Genomic DNA, 12,078 nt, shown 5'->3' with positions numbered 1-12,078 from the left:
CTGCCTGGGCAGGGGCAGAGGAGGGGCAGGACTGAGCTCTGCTCTGGGGGGAGCAGGGACAGCCCCCAGGGAATGGCTGGAGCTGTGTCAGGGCAGGCTCAGGGTGGATCTCAGCAAAAGGTTCTTCCCCCACAGGCTGGTTGGGCACTGAACAGGCTCCCCAGGGCAGTGGGCACAGCCCCAAGAGGGTTTGGACAACACTGTCAGGGACAGGGTGGGATTGTTGGGGTGTCTGTGCAGGGTCAGGAGTTGGACTGGATGATCTCTGTGAGTCCCTTCCAGTTCAGGTTGTTTTATGATTCTGTGACTTGTTTGTTCAGTTCTCACTCACTGAGCCCCAGAGGGTTCCAACCTTCTTCATGAGGTCCCAGTGGAGGACACAGCTCATCAATCTTCTTACCTGTGATCAAACAGGGCCCAATCCTGGAAGATGCAGAGCGGATCAAGAAGCAACAGGGAGTCAGCCGCCTCCCAGAGAAGCACATCTCCTTTCAAATCTCACAGAAACCACAGAAACCTTTTCTTATGCCTGGAAGTTTCTGCTCAGCAATCCCCAGTGTCCATTGCCAGCCCCTGGCCTGTCTCAGGGCTTTGGCTGTGCTCCAGCATTGGAGCATTCCTGCCACTGGAGCCTGGAATACACCTGACTCTGCCCCAGCTCAATATCCAGTTCAAGTGGATAAATATCATTGTGTATTTAATCCTCCTTTAGGAATTATCAGGCTTTGAAACTACAGTGGAAAGGCTGAGAGTGTATCCAGGTATGATCCCACTTGACATTTGCTTTGATTTTACTGCAAATAGTTCTGAATAACAGAAAGCACCAGGAATTTCTTCTTACTCCACAGAGCATTTCACCACAGTAGCTTTCCTCTGCTTCCTGTGTTTTCTTTCTCTCCATTTTAAGTATCAATCAGCTGTGTATTTATGACACTCTGTGGGCTGAAATCACCCAGCAGCAGAAAACAGATCCAAGCAGAGCTTAAGTTTAGTGGCAACAACAGAGTTTTTAAACCCGCCCCATTCATGTGCTCATGTGAACATAGAAAATGGGGAAAAGCTTAAAGGAGGAGAGATTACTCACTCCTGAAAGGTGGGATAAGGCATTGTTGATTGGGTTTACACAGCAATGATGCCTCCCAAACCAGGCAACAGCACTGCCAGGCAAAGCAGCTGAGGATTCCTGGCACAGCTCCAGCAGCACCAATAACCAACCCCAACACTGCTGTGCTCTATGTGGAAAAGCACCCTCAGGATTAAACCCTCTGAGCTCTGCCCACGGGGGATAGAGGTGCCTGATGCTTGGGAACAGCAGGAAGTTTCCTACCAGTCCCTCCCCAGGATGGCCCAGCAATGTCCCCCCAGCTGGCACTCAGGCACCATCCCAGGAGCCCAGCCTGGGGCACAGCAGCCTCCTCAGTCGGTGGTGCAGAGGGTCAGACACACAGCCTGGCCCTGGGCCATGGCCAGGGTCTGACCAGCACCTGCCTCACCCCCTCCAGGTGCTGTGCCTCCCTCCCCCTACAATCAGTCACCCCAAAGCGCTTTGCAGGGGGAAGGAAGAGGCAGCCACCAGCAAATGCCTCTTCTGCCCTAAAAAAGGACCTCTCCAAGCCACCAGTGATTCAACACTTCCACATTGGAGTGGACAGTCTGTGGCTCTTCCAGCAGCAGATGCTGTTTAGTGGCATCCCAGGTTGAGATCCAAGGTCAGCAACAAGTTTTGGATGAGATCTTCGAGGTGGTTTCCTTCAACCTCGCTGTGTCCCAGCAGAAACAAACCCCCAGTTTTTATGGCACCAAAAGCACAGCTCTGCTCAGTGCAGAGCTCCCAGAACCTTCCACAAGCAGCACCAGAGTTAGATCAGAAAACACCCAGGCCATGTGCTGCCTATCCAGAACAGATGAAGATCAGCTATGAAAGTTATTGGTTCACATCAGGGTGGGAGAAAAAGCCCTCCAGAAAGGACACTGCAGAGTCCCACGACTGCATCTTCCACTGTGACACTACTGATAGCTGCAAAATGCAAAGCTGATGCACTCCAAGACTTACCAGGTGTGGGTTAGTGCCATTGGAAAGGATATCCAATAAATCTGCAGAAGAAATGAAGTAAAATCTGGGAAAGGCCAACCTCTTCCTGTCCAGATATTCAGCCAAAGCCTTCTCACACAGAGACAACCTGTGGAGACAGAGCAGATGAACAGAGCCCAGGACAGGGGGGTACATATCTTTCCATGCTTCATGCTGCCCTTTGGGTTATCAAGCAGTTTCTCCCCACCATGGGGAAACCCAAGGCATGAGCCTGCAGCTGCCTTCCAGCATTCCTTGAATAGATCAACACAGCACAAAGTAACTCACAGCTCACTCTCTGCTCCAGGGTCAAACACTCAAGAGCCAGGGCAGCCTCATAAAAAAGCAGGAACACAGGTGGAAGAAGAGGTTGGAAAGATTTGCAGTCTGACCTACTGTTTTAGACAAGCTCTTAACTGCCACAGGTGGTTTCACGCTGGGATGAACATTTCCAGAACGGCTTTTATTCTAATGAGCCACATTTTAAAGTCTGATTCCAACCAACTCAGCTTTTTGTGTTTGCAAAGCATGAAAGGAAACTAGTTTGCTCCGATCTAAAATGAATCTTGCAGTGTTCACATGCTAAACTGCTGCTGAGCTTACAAAGTTCCTAAATAACATTCACTGTGAGGAACATCAGCCTTATCCAATTGAAAATAAAATCCAATCTTTATTTGAAATGGAGAGCTGTTACTGCCAGAACAGCTCCACGGGAACTTTGAAGGATGTTTCAGGTGCATTCATATGTTAAGTGAGCAGTGACTCCATCTCGGGACACTCAGGTCTTTCCCAGGGAGCTATTACACCTTGTGTCACACAGAGGGATAATTCTGTCAATTAAAGAACATGGGCTCAGCTCTGCTGCAGTTATCATGGAATCATGGAATGGTTTGGGTTGGAAGGGACCTTTAAAATCCATCCAGTCCCACTCCCTGCCATGGGCAGGGACACCTTCCACCAGCCCAGGTTGTTCCAAGCCCCGTCCAACCTGGCCTTGGACACTTCCAGGGATGGGACAGCCACAGCTTCTCTGGGGGACCTGTGCCAGGGCCTGTCCACCCTCAGAGGAAGGATTTCTTCCCAGTATCCAAACTAAAGATTCTTTCCTCACACCCCTCTACAGCTGTTTCAGTCACTGTATTTGGGTAGTAGTGAGGACATGAGCTGCTCAAACCACCTGGATGGCCCTGATCGTGTGCAAACCAATAGTCAGGATGAGAATTTGCCCCTAAACAAAGCCAGACTCCACTCAGGGGCTTCAGGGTGATGGGTCACAAGTAAAAAGACTTGAGAGAGGTCAGAAGGGCTGAGATTTGTGAATGCAGATAATGTATAGCCTCAGAAACAGCCTTGGAGCACAGTATCATCAAACTTGGAGCTGATTCCCTCTGACACATTCCTGGGATTGACCTTCTACCTACCTCCTCTGAATGTCCTCCAGCTGTTGGGACAGACCTGGTTTACTGGTGGCCTCAACTACATTTGGGGTTTTCTGAATTTCATAGGCCAGTTGTTTAAAATCCGCATCAATCCCTTCAAAGCACTTGGAGTCCTACGAAGGGATACAAGGGACACAATCACAGTGACACTGAAACTGTGCTGAGAGATCTCATCCTCTGGGTGTGGCTTTGGGATGAGGGGAAAGCTCCTCTGCAGAGTCTTCTGGACAGTCTATTTCCCAAAGGCTCTCCCCACCACGTGCCTGGAACAATTCCCCAGTCAGGCCTTTGCCTTGTCATTGTATTCCAAAGGGGCTGTGGATAAAGTGATCCTGTGCAGGAGCCAAACCCTAGGACCACCCATTTCCAGGGGATTGAATTCCCCTTCAGCTCCCATGTCCAGATGAAATACCCAGGAACCCATGGAACCCCAGATCACCAGCAGAGGAGCTCTCTGACACCCAACAGAGACCCTGAGTTTCTGGAGCTAAATAGTGAAAAATAAATAAATTATCTTCAAAACGTCCCTCCTCCTCCTTTCTTCCCAAGCTGAGCCTCTTGAGTGAGACAGGACTCTGAATAAAATTGCTCCAAGCTCTCCTGGGAACACTTCCACATTAACCTGTGTTAAGCCCCTAAGCAAGGCTGTGGCTGAAGTCATGCATGGAATCATAGAATAATAGGATGGTTTGGGTTAGAAGGGGCCTTAAAGATCATCCAGATCCCCTTCCTTCACTAGACCAGGTTGCTCCAAGTCCCACCCCGCTGAGAATTCCATAACCTCTCTGGGCAACCTGTGCCAGGGCCTCAGCACTCTCCCAGGGAAGAATTTCTTCCCTAATATCAAAACTAAACCCACCCTCTGTCATTTTGAAGCCATTTCCCCTTGTCCTGTCCCTCCATCCCCAAAATCCAAAGTCCCTCTCCAGCTCTCCTGGAGCCCCTTTAGGCACTGGGAGGGGTTCTAATGTCTCCCCAGATGCTTCAGTTCTCCAGGCTGAGCACCCCCAGCTCTCCCAGCCAGCTCCAGATGTGCATCCTGGCCCTGTCAGCACAGACTCCCCAGCCCTGGATGCATCCCAAGGAGGTTCAGCCTCCAGAGGGTCTGAGCTTCATCCTGTGCTGTGGAAGGGACGTGGCTGCTGGTTCGTGGCACCTGCTGGGTGGGTGTGGAGGTGCAGACGCTGCCCTGTGAGACGCAGGTTAAACCATGCTGTGGTTTCTGCCCCACCCCCAGAGAGCTGGTGGATGTCACATTGTGCTGGCACACGGGACAGCCCTCAGGGCTCTGGGAGCAGCCCCTGGACACAGAGCCTGGGAAGCCAGGCATGGCCAGCACTCACCAGAGCAGAGGGGGAACAGTCCAAGCAGCCCAGATGGAAGGGATGGGGACAGGGCGAGCCACTGTCAGGTGCACACCCTGTCTGGGGGCCAGTCCCCCATCAGTGACCCTGCACAGGCACTGGGACAGTGGGGACACTGCACCTGCAGTGAAAGCACATTCCTCCTCAGCACGGCCCCAGGCTGGAATAACTCTGGTAGCTGGACTCAAAGCCAACCTGAGGGGTTCCCCGGCGACAACTCTGCTCCATTTCCCAAAGCAGGAGGGGGAGAAGAGCTGCCCTCCCCCTGCACCAGCCAGGGAGGGGATGCTGCCTGAGCCACCTCTGGTTTGATAAGTGGTCACAGCACCAAGGCTGACAGAGCTCAAGGAGGGTTTGGATAATCCTCTCAGGCACAGGGTGTGACTCCTGGACAGTGACAGGTGGGCCTGTGCAGGGCTAAGAGTTGGACTCGATGGTCCTTGTGAGTCTCTTCCAACTCATTCTGTAACTCTGGGATTTGCAGTGCCTGAGTAATTCTCCCAGTGCTCTCCCCTCTGAGGGAAGAGAGAACACACCTGCAGCACTGAAGGAACAAGCAGCCTCCTGCTCAGCCCCAGAAACTCTACATTTGCCATGCAGCAGTGGAGGGGAGAAAATCAGCCCCTCATCACAGCTCAGGCACAGCCTGTGGTACAAAAACATCTCAGGGAAAACCACCCCAGCACTAAGGGAGCCTGCAGAGAGCGAAGCAGCAGGAGAAAAGCCCTGCTTGGGGCAACTTGGCCCTATAGATAACCCTATTTAATAATGGAGGCTCTTCTCCAACGCTTTCCAAAGAGGAAGCAGGATCTGAGGTCTCCTACCTGGGGCAGCTGTGCTCGGATGTCCTCTGAGCCTATGAAGATGCCCTCCAGGTGACACCACGTGCGCTGCACCTCGAACCAGAGGGACAGGACAGCATCGGTGGTGGAGAGCTGCCTCTGCCAGGCAGACACCTCCTCCAGGAAGAAAGCAATGTATTTGGATGACATCAAGTTCTGCAGCTGCACCTGGTTGTCTTCCAAAGTTTCAATAAGCTCCTCATCTGACCTCAGCAAGGGGACGTTGGTGCGGGAGTGAGGCTCGCTCTGGAACTCCCTGGTGCTCCAAGTCACTCTCAGCTCCTTCAGCACTTTCTCCATGCTCATTTCTCGCACTGCTTTGTCCACGATTCCATGGACCTCACCCTCAAATTTATGCAGGTTGAGCTTGAGGAGGTCAGCCAGCGTGGTGTCCGAGTCCATCACAAACCTCACACCCGTCATCTGCATCAGCTGGTTCCAGTGCCTTTCTCTGATGGCAGAGTTTTGAAGTTCTGCCACTGCCTTCAGGGCTGTCAGCATGTTCTTCACCTTGCTCTCCAGCCCAGTGAAAGCATCCCATGCCCTCATTTCTTTATCCAGATTCCGAATCTCTCTTGCAAACTTTCTACACTCCAGATCCATGTTTTCCACATTAATATCCACCCACTTGGTGGTCTGCCAGTCACTGAGGCTGGTGTTCACCAGGGAGATCATATCCCAGAGCTCTTTGAGAAGACACAGCTCCTTCCTGCACTGCTTCAGTTGTTTATATTCTGGCACCATGACTTCAAACAGATCAGCTGATTCCGAAATCGAGGTCATGGCTGACTCCATCTGTTTAATCTCCATGTGCTTTGTATCTAGCAGTTGATAAGGCTTCTCAGTGTCAAACCTAGAAATAAATGTTTGTTATTCATAAGTGATATTGTAACAACTTCTAAAGAAAACATAAACCAAACAGTGCCTCTGAGAGACAGGGGAGAGATGAAAGGTCTGTAGTACACCTTGATGGTACTCCATGGCACTACTGATGCCACCTTAAAGCAATAATGTCCCCTCAGCATCCAAAGTGCTAACACTGGACAGTGTTCCCAGGGACACAACGGCCCAGGCACAGCACTGGGAGCAGGTAAGGAAGGGCTCTGCATCCTCAGGACGCACAGATACGAGCACATAGAGCTTTTTTTTCCCCCTTAGGGTTGCTCTGATGGTATAACCTGTCCATACCTGAAGGGAGCTTCTCTCCCAAAGCTCTCCCTGAACTGGAGCTGCTGGGTGTCGAAGGCAGCGCAGCTCTGGCGCAGGGCCGTCATCTCGTTGGCCTGCAGAGGAGCCACGTGCTGCCTCACAGCCAGGGCCAGCTTCTTCACCTGGTTCCACTTCTCTGGCAGCTCCTGTGGGCAAAACAGAACTGCTGGGAAGCAGGACTTGCTGTTCAGTGTATGATGTGCCTGATCTGTTCACGGGTAACCACAGAACGGGAAAAGCAACGGATTCCGTGTCTAGGACTGTAAGAAAGTTTTGTTGGGATGCCTCAAGTTGTGCCTGGAGAAGGTTAGATTGGATATTAGGATAAAAAACTCATAGGAAGGGTTGCAAAGCATTGGCACAGGCTGCCCAGGGCAGTGGTGGAGTCACCATCCCTGGAAGTGTGCAAAAAACCCTGTGGATGTGGCACTTGAGGAGATGGTTTAGTGGTGAACATGGTGGTGGTGCTGGGGTGTGATTTTAAAGGTATTTTCCAACTTTAACAAGTCAGTGATTCTTTGAAAGGCTAAAGACACAATTTGGGATAAATATTCCCACTTATTCAAAATTTTGAACACTAATGAAGACCAAGACCCTACAACTGACTGTTCTGATTGTAAAAACATGTTCATAACTACCAAAGAAGATCCCAGACTCAATCCTGGGCTCATGGGATGGTTCAGTGCTTAAGAGAGAACAGTGACTCTGACATCAAGCCCATCAGGGCCTGGAACCTGCTGGGAGCAGCTGAAGGCAGGAGAATGGATGTGGATGCAAACTCCTCTGGCTTCCCAGAGCTAAAGGAACAGAGCCTGGGACAGTTCCTGCCAGGAGATGTTATACCAGGAGGACTCCAGGAAGCCTACAGGGCAAATCCCTCCAGGCTGTGCATACAACATTAGTACCAAATGAGACTGGTTTCTTTCTCAGTTCTTCATCCAACTCTGGGTGCACAGCACTGCTGTCCATCCTCCCTCCAGACCTGGTATTTTCTTCAGGAAGGGATTTTATTTCTCCTCACTGGGCTTCTCCTGCCATACCTTCAGCCCAGGCACTGACAGCAAGGGCTCTGCTGTCCCCAAGCCCCAGTGCTGTGCTCTCCCCACTTCCCCGTGTACTGTCCAAGCCTTAAGGAAAGATTTTGAGTTTCTTTTCAGCCCAGTTCACATACTTGGAGAGATTAATGGAGACCCACCAACAGTATGAAAAGAAGGGAAATAACTGAAGACAGCTCTGAGGCAGCAGAGATGGCCAGAGTGGGGCTCCTGAAGGGCCTCTCCCTGGCACATCTCATTCCAAACAGAAATCACTATCCATGACCACAGCAGGGCACACATGGAGCTGCTTCCTTTTCTCCTTCTGCCTACCAGCTCCAGGCTCATCCATCTCCACAGCCACACAAGGAGCAGTACCTGCAGGAACTACTGGCTTTCCCTCCACATACAGTAACAAATGAATCATTCCCACATGTGTTGCTGCCACTTGCCAGAAAGGACAAGTGGTTTTTGTTATCTCCTGCATCTGCAAGCTGTCCCATGTCCTCGTTTCTTCTGTGAGGAAAATAAATCAGTTGTTCGAATGTACTTGGACAAACAGACACCACAGCAGCAGTTCCTGGGCAGGGGGATTAGCAGAGCCAGGTTCCAGCTTCATACTGGACTGAAATGCTGCAGCAGCCAGAACACCCATGCAATGCAGCCCTGCTGGTATTCAGGGGTCTGTAGGACCGTGGGTATCTTTAGGACTCTTAACTCTTCCAGATGTGGTGACTGACCCCCCACAGATCACGGCTGCACAAGCAGAAAACCCAGGGATTGCTAAACCCCCTTTGCTCCACCTGAGCCTGCAGCAGGGAACAGGAGCCTTTGCAAGGCAGGAACTCCTACCCAGCAGCTCCTGCTTTAACCTTGTGCCCTGCACAGACCCTCTGCCCACAGGGGTCCACAGGGCACCCATCAGCAGGCAGCCACACACTTCTCCACTGCATCCCCTGGGCTGCTTGTCTCTGTCCCCAAGGCTGGTTGGGCACCTCACCATCATTACTAACCTTCATCTCACGGTCCCCTTTCCAGAAATGAAAGGGATTCCTAAAAGAAAACTGACTCATCATAGCCACATGTGGAAAGGTGCCAAAATACTTTCATAACCTGCTCCCAGTGATGCCCCCTGGGTCAAGCAGATCTGGTGGTTCAGACACAGTGGAGGCCTGAAGTCCTCTGCCAACATTATCCTTCCCATCTCCATCATTGCCAAGAACCAGCTTATTTAAAAACAATTATAATTGAACCTAATTAAGAGATGTATTTGAAAATGCATTAATTTCGTTCAAGAGTAATCGCTGGGAGTCAGAGCAGGCAATTCTATGTTTTTCATACATAACAAAAGGCTTAATCTCTGATTTAAAAGAAAAATCTCAATATAACTCCAAAATTTAGAGCTATTAAGGAGCATCCTTCAGTAGCAAAATACTATCCACTGAGGCCCTCTAATGACAGGGAGCAGGGCCTTAAACATTCCTGTGATGCTCCTCGGCTCCTGCTCTCCTCACCATCTGCAAACCGTGTGTCCACCACAAGTTCTCACCCACCTCCAGTTGCTGGTGGACTTCCCCTGGCACCTCCTGCTCGTAGGCTCTCAGCAGGTCAATGGTTTCCCTCAGGGGCCCAAACATGGCATCGGTGGCACCGTGTCGCTCCTTCACAGCCAGGAGGTGCCCCATGACCTCCACCAGGCCCTCGTAATCCCCCTTCTCAACCTTCCTGCTCAGCCCTTCCTCAGCAGTTTGGAGGAACTCCTCAAGGTCAGCCAAGCTGTGGAGCACAAAGCAGGGAGGCACAGGATGAGAGCAGTTCCTGTGGAATTATTATCCAGCCTCCCACAGGCAGCTGGGCTGGCAGGGACAGGCACAGCCTGGCTATCTTTGCCCACTGCATGCCAAGGGCAGCAGAGCTGCAATTCATGCTCAGAAGGATCCCTGGATGTGGGACAGCTTCCTGCAAGGAACAGAAAGACAGGGTGGGACTTCTCAGGCTGGGGACAGGGGAGCTGAGCAGGAGTGTGACAGGGACATTGAGCTCAGGGGGGTCTGGAGAGGTGCCTTTGAGAGGACAGTCTGTCCTGTGAGGGTGGGCAGGCCCTGGCACAGGTTGCCCAGAGAAGCTGTGGCTGCCCCTGGATCCCTGGAAGTGTCCAAGGCCAGGTTGGAGCAACCTGGGCTGGTGGAAGGTGTCCCTGCCCATGGCAGGGGGTGGGACTGGATGATCTCTAAGATCTCTTCCAAACCAAATTATTCTATGATTCTGTGACAGTGTTCACCCCATCTCTTCCAATAGAAGAATCCAATCTTCCCAGATGAACCTGGCAGGTTGCAAAGTTCCAACAAATGGGGATTCTCTTTCATGCACTGCCTCACTTCACAAGGCAACTCCCTCCCTGCAGGTGGAGGGTGCAGGTGATACAGATTCACAGCAATTCAGAAAAGCAACCAGGCATTTGTAAAAGGAAAAAAATTCACCCAGGTCTTTAAACAAAAGATGCCTCTCAAAGTCCTTGAGCCATAAATCATCAGAGACAAGGAGAGTATTTAGAGGATGTTCCCATACCTGTTTACCCTGTTCTTAACCTCACTAGCTACTGGGTACTTTTAGCAGAAGCACAATGGGCTTCCATGTCTCTGGTCCTTCCCAGCACATCCATTGTCCACCTCTCAAAGCACTTACTTTTTAAGTGCCCACTTCAATTCTGTGGATGCAGTTGGGCCTAAATGCATCCTTTAATACTTCACCTAATAAAGACTAAACTGCTGAGTCAGGGACTCTCAATAACAACTCCTAAATGCACCTTCACAGCTACACAAAAAGCTCTTTGCACAGAAATTATCTAACAGAATTATGGTGCTGGGAAGACACAAGAGATCATATCACCACCCCACGCAGCTGCCTCCACTGCAGATGTCTGTGAACACTTCTCTGGGAGCAGCCAAGGCCTAGGACACCTTCACGACTTCACTGAAGTCGTGACCAGTAAATCAGCTGGGGCATCATCCTGCACAGACCTGGTGGCTGAGCAGCTCTTCAAAGCAGGGAATGTGTTCTTTCTAAACTTACAGCCCAAACTCCTCTTTGTAACCTGGAGCTACCTCCTCATGACAGGTTGCCTGAATTTGGATGCTTTCAGAAACAGAGCAAGCACCTCATGGCATTAATGCAGCTCTACTGATGGCCAGCATCTGATCCAAAAAAGCAGGCCTGGAACCCCAGTGGAGATGGGATTATTTGGCTCAGGATAAGCTGGCAAACACATGCCCTGTCTAATGCCACACAGCAGGTCCCAGGGCCACTGGCTCAGAGATGTCAATGGTACCAAGTCCATGTCACTGATCCCAGTTTACATGCCAGCAGAGACCAGAGGATGGAAGACACAGGGATGTGATGGAGCTGGCATGAAGCATGGACCCTTCTCCTGCACTAGCTATGGGAGTGGTCACAGCCCCAAGGCTGCCAGGGCTCAAGGAGCATTTGGACAACACTCTCAGACACGTGGTGGGATTGCTGGGGTGTCTGTGCAGGGCCAGGAGTTGGACTCGATGGTCCTTGTGGGTCCCTTCCAGCCCAGGGTATTCTATGACTCAGCTGGCTATCAGTGTGAAGCAACAAAGCCCAGTCAAGACAGGAGGGATCCCCGGGCAGGTCCCAGGAGCAGAGGCAGGAGCAGCCCTCACCTGTGCGTGACGTGCTCCAGGAGGTGCTGCTTGAACACCAAGCTCCACCTTTTAACCTCATTCAGCAGGGCCGCCTTGAAAGGCCGAGCGTCGACCCTCAGCCAGCCCTGGAAGGTGCTGAGGGGCTCCATGTGAGTCACCTCCTCGTGCAGCCCCTCGTAGAGGTCGATGTGCTCCCTGAACTGCTGCAGCGTGGGGAGCGCCTCGGGGACCGCGTCCTGGGCCTCGAGCTCCGCGGCCGTGAGGGTGCGGCCGTAGAGCAGGAACTGGCGGCTCAGCTCCCGCCGGTCCTCGCTGTACACGTGGGAATAGCGCTCCAGGGAACCACGGAACGCGCTGCACCAGCACACCGCGGCCTGCACGCGGCACAGCAGCTCCTGGCGCAGCTCAGCCAGCCCAGGCATCTCCTCCAGGTCTGCCTGCAGAGGGCACA

At 51.8% G+C, this 12,078-nt stretch overlaps 1 protein-coding gene across 1 annotated transcript in view; it reads right to left on the bottom strand.

Annotated features, from left to right (window-relative positions):
• LOC114070081 (dynein heavy chain 9, axonemal-like) overlaps positions 1-12,078 on the bottom strand; it is a 63,399-nt gene that overhangs the window by 30,579 nt on the left and 20,742 nt on the right. Inside the window, exons 17-23 of the mRNA XM_027907287.1 lie at positions 11,646-12,064; positions 9,513-9,735; positions 6,905-7,071; positions 5,699-6,569; positions 3,493-3,623; positions 2,054-2,180; positions 401-423 (exon numbers count right to left, since the gene is read on the bottom strand). Of these exons, the coding sequence (XP_027763088.1) occupies positions 401-423; positions 2,054-2,180; positions 3,493-3,623; positions 5,699-6,569; positions 6,905-7,071; positions 9,513-9,735; positions 11,646-12,064 (1,961 nt within the window). The remainder of the gene's footprint in view (positions 1-400; positions 424-2,053; positions 2,181-3,492; positions 3,624-5,698; positions 6,570-6,904; positions 7,072-9,512; positions 9,736-11,645; positions 12,065-12,078) is intronic.

The sequence above is a fragment of the Empidonax traillii genome, unplaced genomic scaffold (genome assembly GCF_003031625.1).
Source record: "Empidonax traillii isolate 1590-97213 ecotype Southwest subspecies unplaced genomic scaffold, ASM303162v1 scaffold26:size2357266, whole genome shotgun sequence".
Taxonomy (NCBI): Eukaryota; Metazoa; Chordata; class Aves; order Passeriformes; family Tyrannidae; genus Empidonax; species Empidonax traillii.
This window is presented reverse-complemented; position numbering and strand designations above follow the sequence as displayed.